Source organism: Gorilla gorilla, chromosome 20, assembly GCF_029281585.2.
Source record: "Gorilla gorilla gorilla isolate KB3781 chromosome 20, NHGRI_mGorGor1-v2.1_pri, whole genome shotgun sequence".
Classification (NCBI taxonomy): Eukaryota; Metazoa; Chordata; class Mammalia; order Primates; family Hominidae; genus Gorilla; species Gorilla gorilla.
In genome coordinates, this window is record NC_073244.2 from 68,095,745 (window position 1) to 68,118,768 (window position 23,024).

The 23,024-nt window shown below is 46.6% G+C and overlaps 1 protein-coding gene across 2 annotated transcripts in view; it reads left to right on the plus strand.

Annotated features, from left to right (window-relative positions):
• NLRP5 (NLR family pyrin domain containing 5) overlaps nucleotides 1-23,024 on the plus strand; it is a 77,202-nt gene that overhangs the window by 45,837 nt on the left and 8,341 nt on the right. Inside the window, exons 9-13 of one of the 2 annotated variants that reach the window (XM_055370650.2) lie at nucleotides 2,115-2,285; nucleotides 3,050-3,217; nucleotides 7,509-7,679; nucleotides 10,392-10,562; nucleotides 19,953-20,123. In XM_055370650.2, the coding sequence (XP_055226625.1) occupies nucleotides 2,115-2,285; nucleotides 3,050-3,217; nucleotides 7,509-7,679; nucleotides 10,392-10,562; nucleotides 19,953-20,123 (852 nt within the window). The remainder of the gene's footprint in view (nucleotides 1-2,114; nucleotides 2,286-3,049; nucleotides 3,218-7,508; nucleotides 7,680-10,391; nucleotides 10,563-19,952; nucleotides 20,124-23,024) is intronic. The other variant, XM_055370651.2, reaches the window with a different exon arrangement.

Consider the following 23,024-nt stretch of genomic DNA (forward strand, 5'->3'; position numbering starts at 1 on the left):
TTTTTTCTTTCTTTTTTTTTTTTTTGAGACGGAGTCTGGCTCTGTCACCCATGCTGGAGTGCAGTGGTGCGATCTCAGCTCACTGCAACCTCCACCTCACAGGTTCAAGCAATTCTTCTGCTTCAGCCTCTCTGGTAGCTGGAGTACAGTTGCCCACCACCACACCCAGCTAACTTTTGTATTTTTAGTAGAGATGGGGTTTCACCATATTGGCCAGGCTGGTCTCGAACTCCTGACCTTGTGATCCTCCTGCCTCAGCCTCCCAAAGTGCCGGGATGACAGGTGTGAGCCACCGCACCCGGCCTCTATTTTTCTTTTATTCTTCAGGGCAAACCCATGAGGTTAGCTCCCTGTTCACAAACATGGGAAGGTATACACTCAGACACGTGGGAAGGTATAAACTCAGACAGGAGATGACTGCCAGCGGACGGGAGACTAATTGCTCCAATTTTTAGGTGTACGATACAATATTAACTACAGGCACGACATTGTACAGCGGATCTCTAGAACTTTTTCATCTCACATCACTGACCCTTCATGCCCATGAAACGATAACTCCATCTCCCCTGCTCCCCAGGCCCCCGGCAGCCTCCACTCTACTTTCTGCTATTTTAGACATTTCAAAGTAGAATCATGAGCCAAGTGTGTTGGTGGCTCACGCCTGTCATCCCAGCACTTTGGGAGGCCAAGGTGGGTGGATCACTTGAGGTCAGGAGTTCGAGACCAGCCTGGCCAACATGGTGAAACCCCATCTCTACTAAAAAGTACAAAAATTAGCCAGACATGGTGGTGGGCACCTGTAATCTCAGCTACTTGGGAGGCTGAGGCAGGAAAATCACTTGAATTTGGGAGGCAGAGGTTGCAGTGAGCCAAGATCATGCCACTGCACTCCAGCCTGGGAGATAGAGACTCCGTCTCCAAAAAAAAAAAAAAAAAAGTAGACTCATGCAGCATTTTGCAGTATTTGTCCTTCTGTGACTGGTATAGCTCACCTAACATAATATCCTCCAGGTTCATCCACGCTGTCAAAAACGGTAGAACATCCTCCTCTAAGGACGAGTAATATTCCGTTAACGTATGTATCACATGTTCTTTGTTCGTCCATGGATGGACATGTAAGTTTTCCAGATCTGAGCTATTATGAAAATGCCACAGTGAGCGTGGGAGACCAAACACCTCTTCCACATCCTGATCTCAGTTCTTCCGGGTATATACCCAGATGTAGGATTGCTAGGTCCTACGGTAGCTCTATTTTAATATTTTTTTTAGGAACCTCTGTACTGTTTTCCACAGCTGTTGCACAGTTTTACGTTCAAGTGGGGCTGGAATTGAAGCAAAGATCTGATGCAGGGCTGGGCGCGGTGGTGGCTCACACCTGTAATCCCAGCATTTTAGGAGGCCAAGGCGGGGGCAGATCATGAAATCAGGAGTTCGAGACCATCCTGGCCAACATGGTGAAACCCCATCTCTATTAAAAATGGAAAAATTAGCTGTGCGTGATGGCATGCGCCTGTAGTCCCAGCTACTCGGGAGGCTGAGGCAGGAGAATCGCTCGAACCCAGGAGGCAGAAGTTGCAGTGAGCCGAGATTGCGCCACTGCACTCCAGCCTGGGCGACGGAGCGAGACTCCATCTCAAAAAAAAAAAAAAAAAGATCTGATTCAGGAGCTGGCGGTTCCCAGTCATGCCTGCATACCCCCTCGGGTATCGATATATCCGGGAGGCAGGGTGGACACAGGGCTAGTCATGCAAAGTGTGATGGCAGCCGCTAAGTTGACTCAGGGCCTCTAAAGCCACCCTGGTCTCACCTCGACAGCTCGGTCCCTCTCCTCCGACGTGTTGTCACGACTGCTCATGTTAAGCTCCATCGCACAGGAGCCCGTGTTTCTATCCCCCCGACGTAGGATGCGCCTCAATAGCTTGGTCCCTCTCCTCCGACATGTTGCCACGACTGCTCATGTTAAACTCCATCCCACAAGCCCATGTTTCTATCCCCGCCCCCCTGCCACGTAGAATGTGCCTCAATAGCTCGGTCCCTCTCCTCCGACGTGTTGCCACGACTGCTTATGTTAAACTCCATCCCACGAGCTTACTTTTCTATCCCCCCTGACGTAGGATGCGGGGTAAGACCCTCATTGAGGAGCAGTGGGAAGATTTCTGCTCCGTGCTCGGCACCCACCCACACCTGCGGCAGCTGGACCTGGGCAGCAGCATCCTGACAGAGCGGGCCATGAAGACCCTATGTGCCAAGCTGAGGCATCCCACCTGCAAGATACAGACCCTGATGTAAGGCTGCCCGCCCCCTATGAGAGACTCCCTTCCCATGACGCTATCCCAGCTCTCCCCTACCTCCTGAGAGAAGACCCATCTGAAACCTTTCAAGTGCAGCCTGAGGGCATAAGTGCCACCAAAGGTGTAGGAACCAAGTTCCCAAAAGCACAGAGTGGGGAGTCGCTAAAGACCTTGTGATCAGCCGGGCGCAGTGGCTTATGCCTGTAATTCCAGCACTTTGGGAGGCCGAGGCGGGTGGATCACCTGAAGTCAGGAGTTCAAGACCAGCCTGGCCAGCATGGTGAAACCCCATCTCTACTAAAAATACAAAAAAAAAAAAATAGCAGGGCATGGTGGTACGTGCCTGTAATCCCAGCTACTTGGGAGGCTGAGGCAGGGGAATTGCCTGAACCAGGGAGGTGGAGGTTGCAGTGAGCCAAGATCGCACCACGGCATTCCAGCCTGGGTGACAGAGTGAGACTCCATCTTAAACAAAAAACAAAAAGAAGCTTGTGATGATGTTACTGAAGCAGGCTCCTTGACACCAGGTTTGGACGGGTTTGGATGGATTAAGCTCCCCAAGGCAGGGATTGTTAATACTCTTTCATACACTATTCCCAGTAGCTGGCCCATCACAGGCACTCAGGTATTCATTGTTTTAAAAGGAAATACGATTAATTAGAAATGTGCAAGTTAGAATGGGAGAAGGATGGGAAGGAAAAATGAGGACACAACTAAACATCACCAGTGTCGAATGTGTCTCCTCTTCCCCATTGCAGGTTTAGAAATGCACAGATTACCCCTGGTGTGCAGCACCTCTGGAGAATCCTCATGGCCAACCGTAACCTAAGATCTCTCAACCTGGGAGGAACCCACCTGAAGGAAGAGGATGTAAGGATGGCATGTGAAGCCTTAAAACACCCAAAATGTTTGTTGGAGTCTTTGAGGTACGTCTCTGGTAGAGCTTTTGCCTTGTTTTTCTTCGTTTTTACTTGTGTTTGAAATGATTACATAAAGTGGCAAAAATTAAAGAGCTGCAAAGATGGAAAAGTTTTGGTGATGGATGGTGACGATTGCAGGAGTTGAGTGGCACTGAATTGCACACCTAAATAGTTAAAATAGTGCATTCGGTCATAAATACTTTATCACAATTAAAAAAACTCAGTTTCATTCAAAATTGTTTATGCAGAGGCAAGGTCTCGTTTGGTTGCTCAGTCTGGTCTTGAACTCCTGGGCTCAGGTGGTCCTCCCCCCTTGGCTTCCCAGAGCACTGGGGTTATAGGCGTGAGCTACCATACCCAGCGAGATTTTAATTGTATAGAGGTTGAATGTGCCGTTCTGGGCCGGGCGCGGTGGCTCACGCCTGTAATCCCAGCACTTTGGGAGGCCGAGGCAGGCAGATCACTTGAGGTCAGGAGTCCAAGACCAGCCTGGCCAACATGGTGAAACTCCATCTCTACCAAAAATACAAAAATTAGCCAGGCATGGCAGGCACCTGTAATCCCAGCTACTCGGGAGGCTGAGTCAGGAGAATCTCTTGAACCCGGCAGGCGGAGGTTGCAGTGAGCTGAGACCGTGCCACTGCGCTCCAGCCTGGGCAACAAGAGCAAAACTCTGTCTCAAAGGAAAAAAAAGTGCCCTTCTGGCAGTTTCTCCCAGTGGTTAATCTTACATACTATCGCATAATATCAAAACTAGGAAACAGATCCTCATACGGTGTGTGTACATTATTCTCTAGCAGTTTATTACATCTAGATTTGGGTAACAATCACAGTAACCAAGATGCTCTGGGGTCACACACCCCTCCCTAACCGCACCGTTCCTAATCCTCAGCAGCCACGTGTGTTTTCCATCTCTGTATAACCTTGTCATTTTGACAATGCTCTTAAAGTGAAATTGGTGTGGTACATCGTCGCCTGAGACTGGCTTTGCTCCATCAGCGCTTGAGATCCACCCAAGCAGTCAAGTGTTACACACTTTCTTCCTTTCTGTTGGTGACAGCCATTCAATGCTATGGAGTACCACAGTTTAACCATTCACCATCCAGGGACACGTTGGTTGGTTGATTGGTTGGTCGGTCCCAGTTTGTGGCTCTTACTGTGGTTTGTAAGTCCTGGGAAGGTGGTTTTTTCATTAGATTAGCTTGGTTTAGAGATACAACTATTTAATGTTTATATAGTTTTCTTTTCTTTTCTTTTTTTGGCTGAGTCTAGCTCAGTTGCTCAGGCTGGAGTGCAGTGGCGTGATCTCAGCTCACTGCAACGTGCACCTCCCTGGTTCAGGCGATTCTCCTGCCTCAGCCTCCCAAGTAGCTGGGATTACAGGCACCCACCACCATACCTGGCTAATTCTTGTATTTTTAGTAGAGATGGGGGTTTCGCCATGTTGGCCAGGCTGTCCTCGAACTCCTGACCTCAAGTGATCCACTGGCTGTGCCCTCCCAAATAAAGTATTCTGAGACAGACAAGTACAAGCCCTGCTTTGAGCTTTGTTAGCTGGCACATCAGCTAACATCGAAGAATCATAAGAAAGAAGAAGAACTTGCTTTGCACCACGTGTATGTTTGCCTGGCAGCCAGGGAACTGCACTTTAAGATGTAACCCAGGGAAATTAGCCAAAGCATAAATGTTGTCTCAGGACAGAAATGCTGCGCCTGACATCGTGTGGGGTTTATCTGGGAACAGATGGAGGAAGCTGCATGCTCACTCTTTTGCTCACTCTCTGCACCACAAGTGCAGAGAGCTGGAGCTTAGATTCAAAGAATAAATAAGATACACGTTGTCGGAAAAGATGGATGGAGGCTATTTGGGGCCAAGGAAGGAAAAAGCATGAAGTCACTTAGGTCCAGTTTCCTGGAAGTCTAACGAATTTACCTTCTCATAACTCACAGGGGCAGGAGTATCGCTCTCTTCTCTTCACTCCTGTATTCCCAGAACCTAGAACTGCTCTATTCCTGACATCTGGCCTGTATCCCCCAAAGTACTTATTGGATAGAGGGATGGGATGATCAGCTAAGTCTCTAAATGGGAGACTTTGACGTTGGAAGATGGATTGGGCCACATCGTGAAGGGTTTCCATTCACTATCACATTGAGGAGTTGGAACTTCCTTTATTCAGTAACGACAGATGCTTGATTCTGCGTATAGTACGACATGTTCCAGGGATGTGCTGATGAATGAAACGAGATTCTTTGATTCAATAACGACAGATGCTTGATTTTGCATGTAGTACTACGACATGTTCCTGGGACATGCTGATGAATGAATTGAGATTCTTTTTTTTTTTTTTTTTTTTTTTGAGACAGAGTCTTGCTCTGTCACCCAGGCTGGAGTGCAGTGGTGCAATCTCGGCTCATTGCAAGCCCCACCTCCTGGGTTCACGCCATTCTTCTGCCTCAGCCTCCTGAGTAGCTAGGACTACAGGCGCCCACCACCACGCCCGGCTAATTTTTTTGTATTTTTTTAAGTAGAGACGGGGTTTCACCATGTTAGCCAGGATGGTCTCGATCTCCTGACCTCGTGATCTGCCCGCCTTGGCCTCCCAAAGTGCTGGGATTACAGGCGTGAGCCACTGCGCCTGGCCGAGATTCTTTTATTCAATAATGACAGATGCTTGATTCTGTGTGTAGTACTATGACATGTTCCTGGGACGTGCTGATAAATGAAACGAGATTGTTTTATTCAATAACGACAGACGCTTGATTCTGCGTGTAGTACTACGACATGTTCCAGAGATGTGCTGATGAACGAAACGAGATTCCTGCTCTCATGGTGCTCACAGGCCAGCACAGGGAGAGCAAAACAAGACAAAAAGAATGATGTGTGCACACACACGGCAGGAGCATGTATAGGCTTGGAGAGCTCTAAAAGTTCTGTCTAAAATTCAACACAGACCAGGCACGGTGGCTCATGCCTGTCATCCCAGAACTCCGGGAGGCTGAGGCGGGTGGCTCACCTGAGGTCAGGAGTTCGAGACCAGCCTGGCCAACATGGTGAAACCCCGTCTGTACTATAAATACAAAAATTAGTCGGGCATGGTGGCATGCACCTGTAATCCCAGCTACTTGGGAGACTGAGGCAGAAGCATCACTTGAACCCGGGAGGCAGAGGTTACAGTGAGCCGAGATTGCGCCACTGCACTCTAGCCTGGGTGACAGAGTGAGACTGTCTCAAAAAATAATAATAATAAAATAAACCTGCTTCCTTCATCTCTGCTCTAGCCAGGCACTGGCCTAAGTGTTTCGTGGCTATTCTAATATTCTAATCCTCACAACCACCGCTGAGGTCGGTAGTGCTGTTGTCCTCATTTTCAGGGCATAAACTGAGTCGCAGAGATGCTAAGCTACTCGGTTAACAGGGAATTAAGTGATGTGTTAGATTTGGGGGTGGATGTGCTGGCTCATGGGGTAGCTGTGTACGTTCCTCTTTCGTAAATACCACCGGTCATCCCGGAAGCTCATGCCCTTCAGCAAATGCTCAAGTGCCCTTTGTGTACCAGGCACCGTCGCAGCTGCCGAGGGGACCATAGAGAACAAAGCAACCAGGCCTCCACCTTCATGGAGATGACATTCTAGGAAGGAAGACAGGCAGGAAACAAGCACTAACATAAGTATGTGGAACGTTGGCTGGAGGCCAGGCGCAGTGGTTCACGCCTGTAATCCCAGTGCTTTGGGAGGCCAAGGCGGGTGGAGCACAAGGTCAGGAGTTTGAGACCAGCCTGGCCAACATGATGAAGCCCCGTCTGTACTAAAAATACAAAAATTAGCCAGGTATGGTGGCGGGCACCTGTAATCCCAGCTACTCAGGAGGCTGAGGCAGGAGACTTGCTTGAATCCGGGAGATGGAGGTTGCAGTGAGCCAAGATTGCGCCACTGCACTCCAGCCTGGGTGACAAGAGCAAGACCCTGTCTCAAAAAAAAAAAAAAAATGTTGGCTGGGGTGGGTTGCTATGAATGTTGAGACAATGGAGGGAAGTGGGGTAGGCACCATTTAAGGTCTGGCTTACCCGAAAGGCGACCTTCAAGAGACATGAATGAGGACGTGAACCCCATGAAAACCTGAGGGAGGGAGGAGGGGAGGTTGCACTGGAAGGAACAGCAACTTCTCAGGCCCGGAGGCAGGAGCAGACAGAGTTCGAGGACCAGGAAAACGGCCGGCGCCACTGGCGTGTGCTGAGTAGAGGGGAAATGGGCTGCTTTGGACTAGAGCTGGGATTGCTTCATGCTGCCTGTCTCTGCAGGCTGGATTGCTGTGGATTGACCCACGCCTGTTACCTGAAGATCTCCCAAATCCTTACGACCTCCCCCAGCCTGAAATCTCTGAGCCTGGCAGGAAACAAGGTGACAGACCAGGGAGTGACGCCTCTGAGTGATGTCTTGAGGGTCTCCCAGTGCGCCCTGCAGAAGCTGATGTGAGTGCCACTTCCTTTCCACCGGGATTATCGTAACTTCGATTCTCCAGGTCATGGTGGGAGGGAAATGAGCAGATGCACAAACCAGGGGTGAGGAAGGAAGTTGGGACCTCCTAAGACCTGCCCAATGTGGGGTGTAAGAGTGATCTGAAAAACATCTGTTCTTGCTCCCAAACTCTAAATGGAGATAAAAGGTGGACGTGGGAATCAGCCAGGTGGAAATTACATAATGACCTTCCCTCCTGATAAAGCTCTCTTGGGCGTGAGGCTTATGTGTGCAGCTTGCACTGTGGGTTAGTGAATGCTTGGCCCCACGACTGGAGAGGTATACCCACTCAGTCACTCAAAGAACACGGGTGGGGTTCAGGCTCCCCTCTGCCTGGTAAAGTCCAGGCCAGAGCTCATGCATTCTGGGCCTCTGGGCACAGAGAGGCTCAAAAAGGAGGAGGGTCACCCAAAATCCCAATCCCACCTCCTTCTATGGAGATGAGGGAGCCCAGAGCAGGGATGAACCCAGGCCTGTGTTGTTCTAGCAGTAGGGCCTCCGAGTGGAAACGCAGGGGGCAGCAGTTCTGCACCCCTAACACCTAAAGGGATATCACTTCTTTCCTTTTCCGTGTCAGAGTTTTGTTGTTGCCCAGGCTGAGTGCAGTGGTAAGATCCTAGCTCACTACAGCCTCAACTCTTGGGCCCAAGTGATCCTCCCGCCTTAGCCTCCCAAAGTTCTGGGACTACAGGTGTGAGCCACCATGCCTGGCCCACTTGCTTACTGATAACTGATCTAGGCAGGGAGGTGAAGCAGCAGCAACAGTTATAGCAACCACTATTCAATGCTTACTGAGCTGTGCCAAGCACAGCACTAAAATCCCTCCAACCCTTCCTCGCTGAGTTCTCAAAACAGGTCTACGGAGCAGGTGCTGTTGATAACCCTATTGACAGATGAGACAGCTTCAGAAAGGCTGTGTCACTTGTCCACAGTTGGACGGTGCTCAGATGGTGATGCCGGGAGTCAAGGGTGGGGCTGATTCAGCTGAGCCACCCAGCGTGGCAGCCATTATCCACGTGTGGCCAGCCAAATCTAAATTAAATGGGAAAGTCAGTTTCCTCATCACACTAGACCCATGTCAAGAGCTCAGTAGCCATGTGGGGCTAGCAGCTCCCATTCTGGACAGCGCAGCTCTAGGTGACCTTTAATCTTACCTGGATGGCAGTGCTGGTATCAGCAGTGAGACATCCAGGCTCAGAGGGTGACATCTGAGCTCTCGATCACACCCTGAGCTCTCGATCTTGGGTGTCATATTCTCAAGGGGAAGGGGCATTCACTCCAAGTTCTCGTTACAGGAAAACACATATCACTCATGTAGCAGACTGTTTCTGGAATCACTTCAGTGCTACATAAAAAGCTGCTTAAATGGCCAGGTGTGGTGGCTCACGCCTGTAACCCAGCACTTTGGGAGGCCGAGGCGGGCGGATCACCTGAGGTCGGCAGTTCAAGACCAGCCTGGCCAATGTGGTGAAACCCCATCTCTACTAAAAATACAAAAAAAATTAGCTGGGCATGGTGGCAGGCGCCTGCAATCCCAGCTACTCGGGAGGCTGAGGCAGGAGACTCACTTGAACCCGGGAGGCGTAGGTTGTGGTGAGCCAAGGTCACACCATTGCACTCCAGCCTGGGCAACAAGCGCAAAACTCCATCTCAAAAGCAGAGTATCTAGTTTATGCCTAAGGGTCATGATGTGTTAGATGTAGTTTTGGGGGGTGGTCTTGCTCACTGTTCTGGAGTACAGTGGCACAATCACAGCTCACTGCAGCCTCTGCCTCCCAGGCTCCAGGGATCCTCCTGCCTCAGCTTCCCAAGTAGCTGGGACTACATGCATGTACCACCATGCCCGGCTAATTTTTTCTTTTTAGAGACAGAGTCTTGCTATGTTGCCCAGGCTGGTCTTGAACTCCTGGGCTCAAACAGTCCTCCTGCCTCAGCCTCTCAAAGTGCTGGGATTACAAACACAAACCACGGTGCCCGCCCTAAGTGTACTTTTAAATTGGAAAAATTGGTCCAGTACAGTGGCTCACGCCTGTAATCTCAACACTTTGGGAGGCTGAGGCAGGCAGATCCCCTGAGGTCAGGAGTTGGAGGCCAGCTTCGAGACCAGCCTGACCAACATGGTGAAGCCCTGTCTCTACCAGAAATACAAAAATTAGCCAAACATGGTGGTGCATGCCTATGATCCCAGCTACTCAGGAGGCTGAGGCCGGAGAATCATTTGAACCTGAGAGCAGAGGTCGCAGTGAGCTGAGATCATGCCACTGCACTCCAGCCTGGGCAACAGAGCGAGACTCCATCTCAAATAAATAAATAAAATAAATAAGAAAATAAATAAATTGGAAAAATTACTCATTTCGGCAAAGCCTTACATCATAGCCATGTGGGGACTGGAAATGGCTAAGCAGTGAGCAGATCCATGTTGCCCAGCCATTCCCCATTGTGACTGGCAGATCTAATCACCCACAATACTTAGAGTATTCTTTTGGGGCTGATGCATTGGAGTTGAGTTTGCAAGTTAAAGGCAGAGAAGATGTGACTTCACCATATGTCTCCAAGGACATGCCAACTATGGGGGTGATACGTCTTTTCCCTCCGTGTAAAGGAGGGAGAGATGAAACTTTAAGAAGGCATCTCATCATGTCCTCTCTGTGGCTCTCTTCTTGCAGACTGGAGGACTGTGGCATCACAGCCACGGGTTGCCAGAGTCTGGCCTCAGCCCTTGTCAGCAACCGGAGCTTGACACACCTGTGCCTATCCAACAACAGCCTGGGGAACGAAGGTGTAAATCTACTGTGTCGATCGATGAGGCTTCCCCACTGTAGTCTGCAGAGGCTGATGTGAGTCTGGCCTTGCTCCCCTGCAAGGACTTCCTAGCTTTCTAACATAGCGTGGTGTAGCTCTCAAAGCAGAAAGCAGTGGGGAGGGGGTGTGGACATCATCACATGAAGGGACCTGGTATATGCTGAATTCTGTCCATGTCTCCTAGGTTTCATCCTTTCTTGGAAAATTCTGTGTCTGCCTTTGTGTTATCTTACAGTGGGAAGTCATTTGTTCAAGGACAGTCAGTTCTCATAATTGGAGGTCATCACGTTCTACAAAGTCACTCTTGAGCACTGAACCAGCCAGCATGGAGCCATTGCCCCTGGGAGAGGTACAGGGTTAGCTTCCTGTGAACCTCTAGTCACGTTTTCATCAATCGATGAAAATGTATTTCATGTCTCTGTTCAATGACTTTTACTTGATACACATCGTTGATTCGTTGACATTGAGCACGTGACCAACGGCACCGTGACTCGTGCCTGACAAAGCCCCTCTGACACAAGTGATGGACCTCACAGCCTCCCCACGCTCCCCAGCATTGGAGAGCACTTTGGCGCTACGCTAGGAGGTCATTTTAAACAACAATATTGCAGCGGGGCGCAGTGGCTCACGCCTGTAATCCCAGCACTTTGGGAGGTTGAGGCAGGTGGATCACTTGAGCTCAGGAGTTCAAGACCAGCCTGGCCAACATGGTGAAATCCCATCTCTACTAAAAATACAAAAAATTAGCCGGGTGTGGTGGTGCATACCTGTAATCCCAGTGACTCAGGAGGCTGAGGCAGGACAATCACTTGAACCTGCGAGGCAGAGGTGGCAGTGAGCTGGCATGAGCTGAGATCGTGCCATTGCACGCCAGCCTGGGCAACAGAGTGAGACTGCATCACAAAACAAACAAAATTGCCCACAAAAAGCAAAAAAACCAACAAACACGGCACTAAATACCCTCAAAAAGGACATTGTTGACAGTGGAGAGCTGAATTCAGTTCAGCCTCCACTGGGAGCAACGTGTGTCTGGAGACTCAAGTTCTTCTCTGCTCTGCACACGTGCATGACCAGGAAGGACTGAGCACTCCCGGTATTGATTTGGAGAATTACTAACACATTATAGCAAGTAGGAAAATCCACAAATACAGAATCCATGAATAATGAGGATCAATTGTGTTGATTACTACTGCATTTATTAGTTGCTAGTGATACAGACACAATACAGATGCAGTTCTCATTATTTTTCCAAAAGTTATTGGGGTACAGGTGGTTACATGAGTAAGTTCTTTTCTTGTTGTGTTTTGAGACAGTCTGGCTCTGTCGTCCAGGTTGGAGTGGCATGGCGCAATCTCAGCTCACTACAACCTCCACCTCCCCTCCCAGGTTCAAGCGATTCTCCTGCTTCAGCCTCCCAAGTAGATGAGATTACAGCTGTGCGCCACCACACCTGGCTACTTTTTGTATTTTTAGTAGAGGCAGGGTTTCGCCATGTTGTCTAGGCTTGTCTTGAACTCCTGACCACAGGTGATCTGCCTGCCTCGGCCTCCCAAAGTGCTGGGATTACAGGCATGAGCCACCATGCCCAGCCAGGTTACATGAGTAAGTTCTTTAGTGGTGATTTGTGATATTTTGGTGCACTCATCACTCAAGCAGTGTACACTGCACCGTGTTTGAAGTCTTTTATCCCTCGCCTCCCTCCCATTCTTCCCCCAAAATCCCCAAAGTCCATTGTATCATTCTTATGCCTTTGTGTCCTCATAGCTTAGCTCCCACATAACAGTGAAAATATACGATGTTTGGTTTTCCATTCCTGAGTTACTTCACTTAGAATAATAGTCTCCAACTCATCCAGGTCACTGCAAATGCTGTTAATTCATTCCTTTTTATGGCTGCATAGTATTCCATCATATATGTGTATGTGTGTGTGTGTGTGTTTATCCACTCATTGATTGATGGGCATTTGGGTTGGTTCCACGATTTTGCAATTGTCAGTTGTCCTGCAATAAATATATGGGTACAAGTATCTTTTTCGAATATTGACTACTTTTTCTCTGGGTGGATGCCCAGTAGTGGGATTGCTGGGTCAAATGGTAGTTCTACTTTTAGTTCTTTAAGGAATCTCCACATTGCTTTCCAGAGCAGCTGTACTAGTTTACTTTCCCACCAGCAGTGTGGATGCGTTCCCTGATCACCACATCCACCCCAACATCTACTGTTTTTTATGTTTTGATTATGGCCATTCTTGCAAGGGCGATGTGGTATCACATTGTGGTTTTGATTTGCATTTCCCTGATTATTAGTGATGTTGAGCCTTTTTCATATGTTTGTTGGCCATTTGTGTATCTTGAGAATTGTCTATTCATGTCCTTAGCCCACTTTTTGATGGGATTGTTTTTTCTTAGATTTGTTTGAGTTCGTTGTAGATTCGACTCTAGATTGTGAAGATTTTCTCCTACTCTATGGATTGTCTGTTTACTCTGCTGACTATTCTTTTTTTTTTTTTTTTTTGAGACGGAGTCTTGCTCTGTCGTCCAGGCTGGAGTGCAGTGGCGTGATCTCCGCTCACTGCAAGCTCCGCCTCCCGGGTTCACGCCATTCTCCTGCCTCAGCCTCCCCAGTAGCTGGTAGCTGGGACTACAGGCGCCCGCCACCACACTGGGCTGATTTTTTTGTGTGTGTTTTTAGTAGAGACGGGGTTTCACCATGTTAGCCAGGATGGTCTCGATCTCCTGACCTTGTGATTCGCCTGCCTCGGCCTCCCAAAGTGCTGGGATTACAGGCGTGAGCCACCGCGCCGGGCCTCTGCTGACTATTCTTTTGCTGTGCAAAAGCTCTTTGGTTCAATTAGGTCCCAGCTATTTATCTTTGATTTTATTGCATTCACTTTTGGGTTCTTGGTCATGAAATCCTTGCCTAAGCCAATGTCTCGAAGGGTTTTTCCCATGTTATCTTCTAGAATTTTTATAGCTTCAAGTCTTAGGTCTTTTTTTTTTTTTTTTTTTTTTTTTGGAGACAGAGTCTTGCTCTGTCACCCAGGCTGGAGTGCAGTGGTACGATCTGAGCTCACTGCAACCTCTGCCTCCCAGGTTCAAGTGATTCTCCTGCCTCAGCCTCCCCAGTAGCTGAGATTACAGGCACCTGCCACCACGCCCAGCTAATTTTTGTATTTTTATTAGAGACGGGGGTTTCATCGTGTTAGCCAGGCTGGTCTCGAATTCCTGATCTGCCCACCTCAGCCTCCCAAAGTGCTGGGATTACAGGCGTGAGCCGCCGCACCCAGCCAGGTTTAAGTCTCTAATACATCTTGAGCTGATTTTTGTGTTAGGTGAGAGATGAGGATCCGGTTTCATTCTCCGACATGTGGCTAGCCAATTATCTCAGCACCGTGTGTCGAAAAGGGTGTCCTTTCTCCACTTTAGGTTTTTGTTTGCTTTGTTGAAGATCAGTTGGCTGTAAGTATTTGGGTTTATTTCTGGGTTCTCTATTCTGTTTCGTTGGTCTATGTGCCTATTTTTGCACCAGTACCACACTGTTTTGGTGACTATGCCTTATAGTTTGAAATCAGGTAGTGTGATGCCTCCAGATTTGTTCTTTTTGCTTAGTCTTGCTTTGGCCATGCTGGCTCTTTTTTTGGTTCCATTTGAATTTTAGAATTGTTTAATTCTGTGAAGAATGATGGTGGTATTTTGATGGGGATTGCGTTGAATTTTGTAGATTGCTTTGGCAGCATAGTCATTTTCACAATATTGATTCTACCCATCCATGAGCATGGGATGTGTGTCCATTTGTTCGTGTCGTCTGTGATTTCTTTCAGCAATGTTTTGTAGTTTTCCTTGTAGAGGTCTTTTACCTTCTTGGTTAGGTATATTCCCAAGTTGTGTTGTGTTGTGTTGTGTTTTGCAGCTGTTGTAAAAGGGGTTGAGTTCTTGATTTGATTCTCCGCTTGGTTGCTGTTGGTGTATAGAACTATTGATTTGTGTACATTAATCTTGTATCTGGAAACTTGAATTATTTTATCAGTTCTAGGAGCTTTCTGGAGGAGTCCTTAGAACTTTCAAGGTAAACATTCATATCGTCAGCAAACAGTGACAGTTTGACTTTCCTGACTTGGATGCCCTTTTTTTCTTTCTCTTGTCTGATTACTCTGGCTAGGACTTCCAGTACTGTGTTGAAGAGGAGTAGTGAGAGTGAGCATCCTTGTCTTTGTTATGCATGCATCTAAGTGAAGAGACAACCTGAACAGGCTAAGTGTGAGCAACAAGGCTGTGTATTCACTTGGGTGTGAGCGGGCTGAGTCTGAAAAGAGAGTTAGAGAAGGGTGATGGGATTGGAGCTAGTTTTTTTTTTAATTATTATTATACTTTAAGTTTTAGGGTACATGTGCACAATGTGCAGGTTAGTTACACATGTATACATGTGGCATGTTGGTGTGCACCCATTAACTCATCATTTAACATTAGATATATCTTCTAATGCTATCCCTCCCCCCACCCCACAACAGGCCCCAGTGTGTGATGTTCCCCTTCCTGTGTCCATGTGTTCTCATTGTTCAATTCCCACCTATGAGTTGAGAACGTGTGATGTTTTGTTTTTTGTCCTTGGGATACTCTGGAGCTAGTTTTGTAGGTTAGGGGTAAGCAGTGGAAAGTAACAGTCTGGGACCGTTTATTGCGGGCAGGGGAAGAATGTCACATGGTACATTGTCACAAGGTGGGAGGGGTCACAGGGCACAGTGTCACAAGGTTGATTGATCAGTTAGGGTAGAGCATGCTACAATGATAGAATGTTGCAGGGTTGGCTAATCAGCTAAGACAGGAGCTCGCTGCTTTTCTTTTGTGGTTTTCCTGTTATCCTAGACTTTCTGGCTCCAAGAGGCCTTCTGGATGTGTACATGTGGGTCACAGAGGTCACCATGGCTTGACCATGGTGCAGCCTGCTCAGAAGACCTCAGTCTTATTCCAGTTCCCAAAGGGAATGCTTTCAACTTTTCCCCATTCAGTATTATGTTGGCTGTGGGTTTGTCATAGATAGCTTTTATTACATGAAGGTTTGTCATAGATAGCTTTTATTACATGAAGGTATGTCTCTTGTATGCCAACTTTGCTGAGAGTTTTAATCATAAAGCATTGCTGGATTTTGTCAAATGCTTTTCCTGCATCTATTGAAATCACGTGATTTTTATTTTTAATTCAGTTTATGTGATGTATCACATTTATTGACTTGTACATGTTAAACCATCCCTGGTATGAAACCCACTTGATCATGGTGGATTATCTGACAGTTGTTGGATTTGGTTAGCTAGTATTTTGTTAAGGATTTTAGCATCTATGTTCATCAAGGATATTGCTTTGTAGTTTCTTGTGTGTGTGTGTGTGTGTGTGTGTGTGTGTGTGTGTGTGTTTCTGTTATGTCCTTCCCTGATGTTGGTATTAGGGTGATGCTGGCTTCATAGAATGAATTAGGGAGGGTTCCTTCTTTCTCTGTCTTGTGGAATAGTGTCGAAAGGATTGGTACCACTTCTTTTTTTTTTTTTTTTTTTTTTTTTTTTTTGACACGGAGTCTCGCTCTGTTGCCCAGGCTGGAGTGCAGTGGCGCGATCTCGGCACACTGCAAGCTCTGCCTCCCGGGTTCACACCATTCTCCTGCCTCAGTCTCCCTAGTAGCTGGGACTACAGGCGCCTGCCACTGCGGCTGGCTAATTTTTGTTTGTATTTTTAGTAGAGACGGGGTTTCACCGTGGTCTCGATCTCCTGACCTCGTGATCCGCCCGCCTCGGCCTCCCAAAGTGCTGGGGATTACAGGCGTGAGCCATCGCGCCCAGCCACCACTTCTTCTTTGAACGTCTGGTAGAATTCTGTGAATCCGTCTGGTCCTGGACTTGTTGGTAATTTTTAAATTACCATTTCAGTCTCGCTGCTTGTTACTGGTCTGTTCAGGATATCTAATTCTTCCTGATTTAAGCTAGGAGGGTTGGATCTTTCTAGGAATTTATCCATGTCTTCTAGGTTTTCTAGTTTATGTGCATAAAGGTGTTCCTTATAGCCTTGAATGATCTTTTGTATTTCGGTGGTGTCAGTTGTAGTATCTCCTGTTCCGTTTCTCAGTGAGGTTATTTGGATTTTCTCTTCTCTTCTTGGTTAATCTTGCCAATAGTCTATCAATTTTATATTTTCAAAGAACCAGCTTTTTGTTTCATCTATCTTTTGTATTTTTTTGTTTCAGTTTCACTTAATTCTGCTCTGATCTTGGTTATTTCCGTTCTTCTGCTGGGTTTGGGGTTGGTTTGCTCTTGTTTCTCTACTTCCTTGAGGGTGTGACCTTACAGTATCAGTTTATGCTCTTTCACCCTTTTTGATGTAGGCGTTGAGGGCTATGAACTTTTCTGTTAGCACTGCCTTTGCTGTATCCCAGAGGTTTTGATAGATTGTGTCATGTTGTTCAGTCTGAAGAATTTTTTTAATTTCTGTATTGATTTCATTTTTGACCCAGTGCTCATTCAGGGCAGTTTATTTAATTTCCATGTGTTGGCATGGTTTTGAAGGTTCCTTTTGGAGTTGATTTCCAGTTTTATTCTACTGTGGTCTGAGAGAGTGCTTGATAAAATTTCAATTTTCTTAAATTTATTGAAGCTCATTCTATGGCCTGTTATGGTCTATCTTGGAGAAAGTTCTATGCACTGTTGAATAGAATGTGTATTCTGTGGTTGTTGGATGAAGTGTTCTGTATAGATCTGTTAAGTCCATTTGTTCCAAAGTATAGTTCAAATCCATTGTTTCTTTGACTTTCTGTCTTCATGACCTGTCCAGTGCTGTTAGTGGAGTATTGAAGTCCCCCAGTATTACTGTGTTGCTATCTATCTCATTTTTTAGGTCTATTAGCAATTGTTTTATGAATTTAGGACCTCCAGTGTTAGGCACATGTATGTTTAGAATTTTGATATTTTCCTGTTGGACAAGGATTATATAATTATATAATGTCCCTTTTTGTCTCCTTAACTGCTGTTGCTTTAACGTTTGTTTCATCTGATCTAAGAATAGTTACCCCTGCTCACTTTTGGTGACCATTTGCGTGAAATGCCTTTTTGTACCCCTTTACTTTATGTGAGTCTTTATGTGCTAGGTGAGTCTCCTGAAGGCAGCAGATGGTTGGTTGGTGAGTTCTTTATTCTGCATTCTGTATCTTTTAAGTGGACCGTTTGGACCGTTTACATTCAGTGTTAGGATGGAGATGTGAGGTACCGTTGCATTCATCGTTCTCTTTGTTGCCTGTGTACCTTAGGTTTTGTTTTTTGTTTTTTGTTTTTGCTTTTTAACTTATATTTTTGTTTTGTAAGTCCTGTGTGATTTATGCTTTAAAGAGGTTCTGTTTTGATGTGTTTCCAGAATTTGTTTCAAGATTTAGAGCTCCTTTTCATGGAGTCTTGGCAATGGCAAATTTTCTCAGCATTTGTCTGTCTGAAAAAGACTGTATCTTTCCTTCATATAAAATGCTTAGTTTTGCTGGATACAAAATTCTTGGCTGATACTTGTTTTGTTCGAGGAAGCTGAAGATAGGGCCCCAATCCCTTCTGGCTTGCAGGGTTTCTGTTGAGAAATCTGTTAATCTGATAGGTTTTCCTTCATAGGTTACCTGGTGCTTCTGTCTCACAGTTATTAAGATTCTTTCCTTCGTCTTAATTTTGGATAAGCTGATGACAATGTGCCTAGGTGAAGATCTTTTTGTGATTAATTTCCCGGGTGTTCTTTGTGCTTCTTGTATTTGGATGTCTAGTTCTCTAGAAAGGCCAGGGAAGTTTTCCTCAATTATGCACCCAAATATGTTTTCCAGGCTTTTAGAATTCTTTTTTCTCAGGAATACCAATTATTCTTAGGTTTGCATTTAACATAATCCCAGACTTCTGGAAGCTTTGTTCAAATATTCTTTTTTCTGTCTTTGGTGGATTGGGTTAATTCAAAGACCTTGACTTCAAGCTCTGATTTTTTTTTTTAATTTTTTTTTTTTTTTTTTTTTTTTTTGAGACAGTCTTGCTCTGTCATCCAGGCTGGAGTGCAGTGGTGCAATCTCGGCTCACTGCAACCTCCGCCTCCTGGACTCAAGCAGTTCTCCTGCCTCAGCCTCCCAAGTAGCTGGGACTACAGGTGTGTGCCACCACACCCAGCTAACTTATTTTTTTTATTTATTTATTTATTTATTTATTTTGAGACGGAGTTTTACTCTTATTGCCCATGCTGGAGTGCAATGGTGCAATCTCGGCTCACTGCAACCTCTGCCTCCTGGGTTCAAGCGATTCTACTGCCTCAGCCTCCCGAGCAGCTGGGATTACAGGCATGCACCACCATGCCCAACTAATTTTTTGTATTTTTAGTAGAGACGGGGTTTCTCCATGTTGGTCAGGCTGGTATCGAACTTCCAACCTCAGGTGATCCACCCGCCTCGGCCACCCAAAGTGCTGAGATTATAGGCATGAGCCACCGTGCCCAGCCTGTATTTTTAGTAGAGATAAGGTTTCACCATGTTGGCCAGGATGGTCTCGAACTCTTGACCTGGTGATCCTCCTGCCTTGGCCTCCCAAAGTGCTGCTGGGATTACAGGTGTGAGCCACCGTGCCCAGCCTGAATTTCTTTCTTCTACTTGTTCAATTCTATTGTTGAGACTTTCCAGACCATTTCGCATTTCTAAAAATGTGTCTAAAGTTTCCTGATTTTTTTTATTGTTTTTAAGCTATTTCCTTGAATATTTCTCCCTTTGCTTGTATCATATTTTGGATTTCCTTGCATTGGGCTTCACATTTCTCTAATCCCTCTCTGATTAGCTTAATAACTAAGCTCCTGTATTTTTTCAGGAAATTCGAGGATGTCTTCTTGGTTTGGATCCATTGCTGGTGAACTAGTGTGATTTTGGGGGGATGTTAAAGAGCCTTGTTTTGTCATATTACCAGAGTTGGTTTTCTGCCTCCTTCTCATTTGGGTAGGTTCTGTCAGAGGGAAGGTCTTAAACCTGGCCAGGTGTGGTGGCTGACACCTGTAATCCCAACACTTTGGGAGGCCAAGGTGGGCAGATCACCTGAGGTCAGGAGTTTGAGACCAGCCTGGTCAACATCATAAAACCCCATCTCTACTAAAAATACAAAAATTAGCCAGGCATGGTGGTGCATGCCTGTAATCCCAGCTACTCAGAAGGCTGAGGCAGCAGAATCTGTTGTGTCCAGGAGGCAGAGGCTGCAGTGAACTGAGAGCTTGCCACTGCACTCCAGCCTGGGTGACAGAGCAAGACTCCTCAAAAAAAAAAAAAAAGAAAAGAAAACAAATATGACCCCACTCTACACAGAAGCAGACTGCAGCTGGGAGGAGAGCAGCAGCTCACTTGAGGCCATGCTGGGGAATGAGCGTCACGATCTTCTTTCCCATGTGTGCGCCCCACAGGCTGAATCAGTGCCACCTGGACACGGCTGGCTGTGGTTTTCTTGCACTTGCGCTTATGGGTAACTCATGGCTGACGCACCTGAGCCTTAGCATGAACCCTGTGGAAGACAATGGCGTGAAGCTTCTGTGCGAGGTCATGAGAGAACCATCTTGTCATCTCCAGGACCTGGAGTGAGTTTCCCATGGGCGTTGGGTCAACTCTATCATACTGGGGTCTGGGGTTCCTGAAAGTTCAAGAGATAGCAGGGAGACCGGAACCAAAAACTGCTTTCAGGGTGAGCTGACACTCTTTTTTCCAAGGGCAATCTGGGTAAACTGAGGTGTTGACACTACGGTGAGCATGGGAAGGGCTGATGGAGCCTCATGGGAGGAACCATGAGTTCTGAGAAACCCTTGATACCTAAACACTGTCCATTCCTCAGAGGAAGGCATCTTGCCCTAAGTTGATCTTCAACTATTTATCTGTATGGAGAAGGGAGAGTGCTTGTCTCTTAATCTCTTTCCCTCTGGGGCTCAAATTTCTTCACCCTTTGTTGAAATGTTTCTATTGAATAGGAATATCCCAACATTAAACAGACTGTAGAAAAAGTAAAAGAGCTCAGTGAGCAAAAATCAATCTTCAGTCTCACAACCATGCAGTCATCCCTGTTAGTGGTTTGGATGTCTTCTGGGGTTCTCTTGTCCTAGATGCAAGCGTGCATTTGATGTTTTACAAAGAAAGGATTATAGTAGTCAGCACTTAATGCAACTTAATGCGTTCTCTTTTTTTCTTTTTGTTTGTTTATTTATTTTGAGTCTTGCTCTGTTGCCCAGGCTAGAGTGCAGTGGCATGATCTCTGCTCACTGCAACCTCCGCGTTCCAGGTTCGAGTGATTTTGATTTTTCTGCCTCAGCCTCCTGAGTAGCTGGGATTACAGGCGTGTGCCACCAGGCCTGGCTAATTTTTGTACTTCTAGTAGAGACGGAGTTTCACCATGTTGGCCAGGCTGGTTTTGAACTCCTGACCTCAGGCAATCCACCCGCTTTGGCCTCCCAAAGTGTTGGGATTACAGGTGTGAGCCACTGCACCCCGCCAAGCACTTAATGCATTCTTAACATGTGGCAGGCAGAGCACTAAATATTTTCTATATCTAATCTCATGTAGTCTCACCACCCCCCATCATATCCAGTGGAGAACTGAACTCCCAAGAAACCAAAACTTTGGCATTGGTCTCACGTTGTGTCTGAGGATATGTCTATTATAATAAATGAAGTACAGTAAGGTATTCCATTGAATGGTGTAGCCTTTAAAAATCTTCTAAACTTTAAAAATCTCCTAAAGCTGGACACGTACCTTATATTTAGTGTTTTCATCATGAGCATAAATGATTTCATTCTAAACGCTTGTATGCTTGGTAGCATTTGCTTATTCATTACAAAGGTAGAATTAATGGACCACAAGTGGGGTATCATTTTGAGATCTCTCCCTTCCCAAGAATAAAATAAAGGACTTTGGTATGGATTCTATTTCACAAACTTCTGAGTGCCCCCAAGTATTAATTCTACCATTTGTTTTAATTGTTTCAAGCCCTACTTCTGCATGGTGTAGAATCTTAATCTTAGTCAATTAGAGACATCGTTTTTTTGAGATGGCATTTAAGTGCTGGGAGATTAACTGGATCTCTCCATCACCATTTATCCATGCTAGTGCCAATGACTAGGTCACCCCCACCTGGTCTTCAAGGGTTGGCCCTCACAACTGCATCCGTTTTTTCTTTTGTTTTTTGCTTTGCTTTGTTTTGGTTTAGTTTTTTGTGTGTTTTGTTTGGTTTTGGTGGGGTTTTGTTTTGTTTTTGTTTTTGTTTTGAGACAGAGGTTCTTTCTTGTTGCCCAGGCTGGAGTGCAATGGCACAATCTCAGCTCTCTGCAACCTCCACCTCCTGGGTTCAAGCAGTTCTCCTGCCTTAGCCTCCCGAGAAGCTGGGATTACAGACACCTTGCCACCATGCCCGGCTACTTTTTTGTATTTTTAGTATAGAGATGGGGTTTCACCATGTTGGTCAGGCTGGTCTCAAACTCCTGACCTCAGGTGATCCACTCACCTTGGCCTCCCAAAGTGCTGGGATTACAGGTGTGAGCCACTGTACCCAGCCTGCATCCCTCTTTATTCTTCACCCGATGGCTCCTGAGGATGGACCCTCCCCCTCCCCAGTGCTATCATCCTACCCTTAGCCTCCCAAGCTGAAGACAGACTTGGAGGCTGTTTCAGTCATTTCTCCTGCGATAAACCATTCAGATGTTATTTATGGGGCCACCCACCCCATCTTCCCCATTTTTCCTAGGAATAGAAGCACAAAACTTCCCCTTTTGGATTCCAGACCTATCAGCATTTCAGTAACTTTTGTCCCCTTTTCTCTCCATCTTGGCTCTGTCAGAATCTTTCCAGTTTCTCCTCCTCCCCCGTGGAGAATCTTGACCTCATCTCCAAGTGGAAGCAAACTCCGCTGTGCTCATTTCTTTTAAAGATACCTTTAGCCGGGTGTGGTGGCACACGCCTGTAATCCCAGCTACTCGGGAGGCTGAGGCAAGAGAATCGCTTGAACCCAGGAGGTGGAGGTTGCAGTGAGCCGATATCGTGCCATTGCACTCCAGCCTGGGCAACAGAGTGAGACTTTGTCTTGAAAAAAATAAAAAATAGGCTGGGCGTGGTGGCTCACGCCTGTAATCCCAGCACTTTGGGAGGCCGAGGCAGGCGGATCACCTGAGGTCAGGAGTTTGAGACCAGCCTTACCAACATGGAGAAACCCCGTCTCTACTAAAAATACAAAATTAGCTGGGCACAGTGGCACGTGCCTGTAATCCCAGCTATTCGGGAGGCTGAGGAAGGGAGAATAGCTTGAACCTGGGAGGTGGAGGTTGCAGTGAGCCGAGATCACACCATTGCACTCTAGCATGGGCAACAAGAGCAAAACTCAATCTCAAAAAAAATTAATTAAAAACTAAAGATACCTTCAATCACACCAGACACTTTCCCCGCCTCCGCTATCATTCCTCTCTCAAGCCAACAGATACCACGTGGTCTAAGCCATTCAC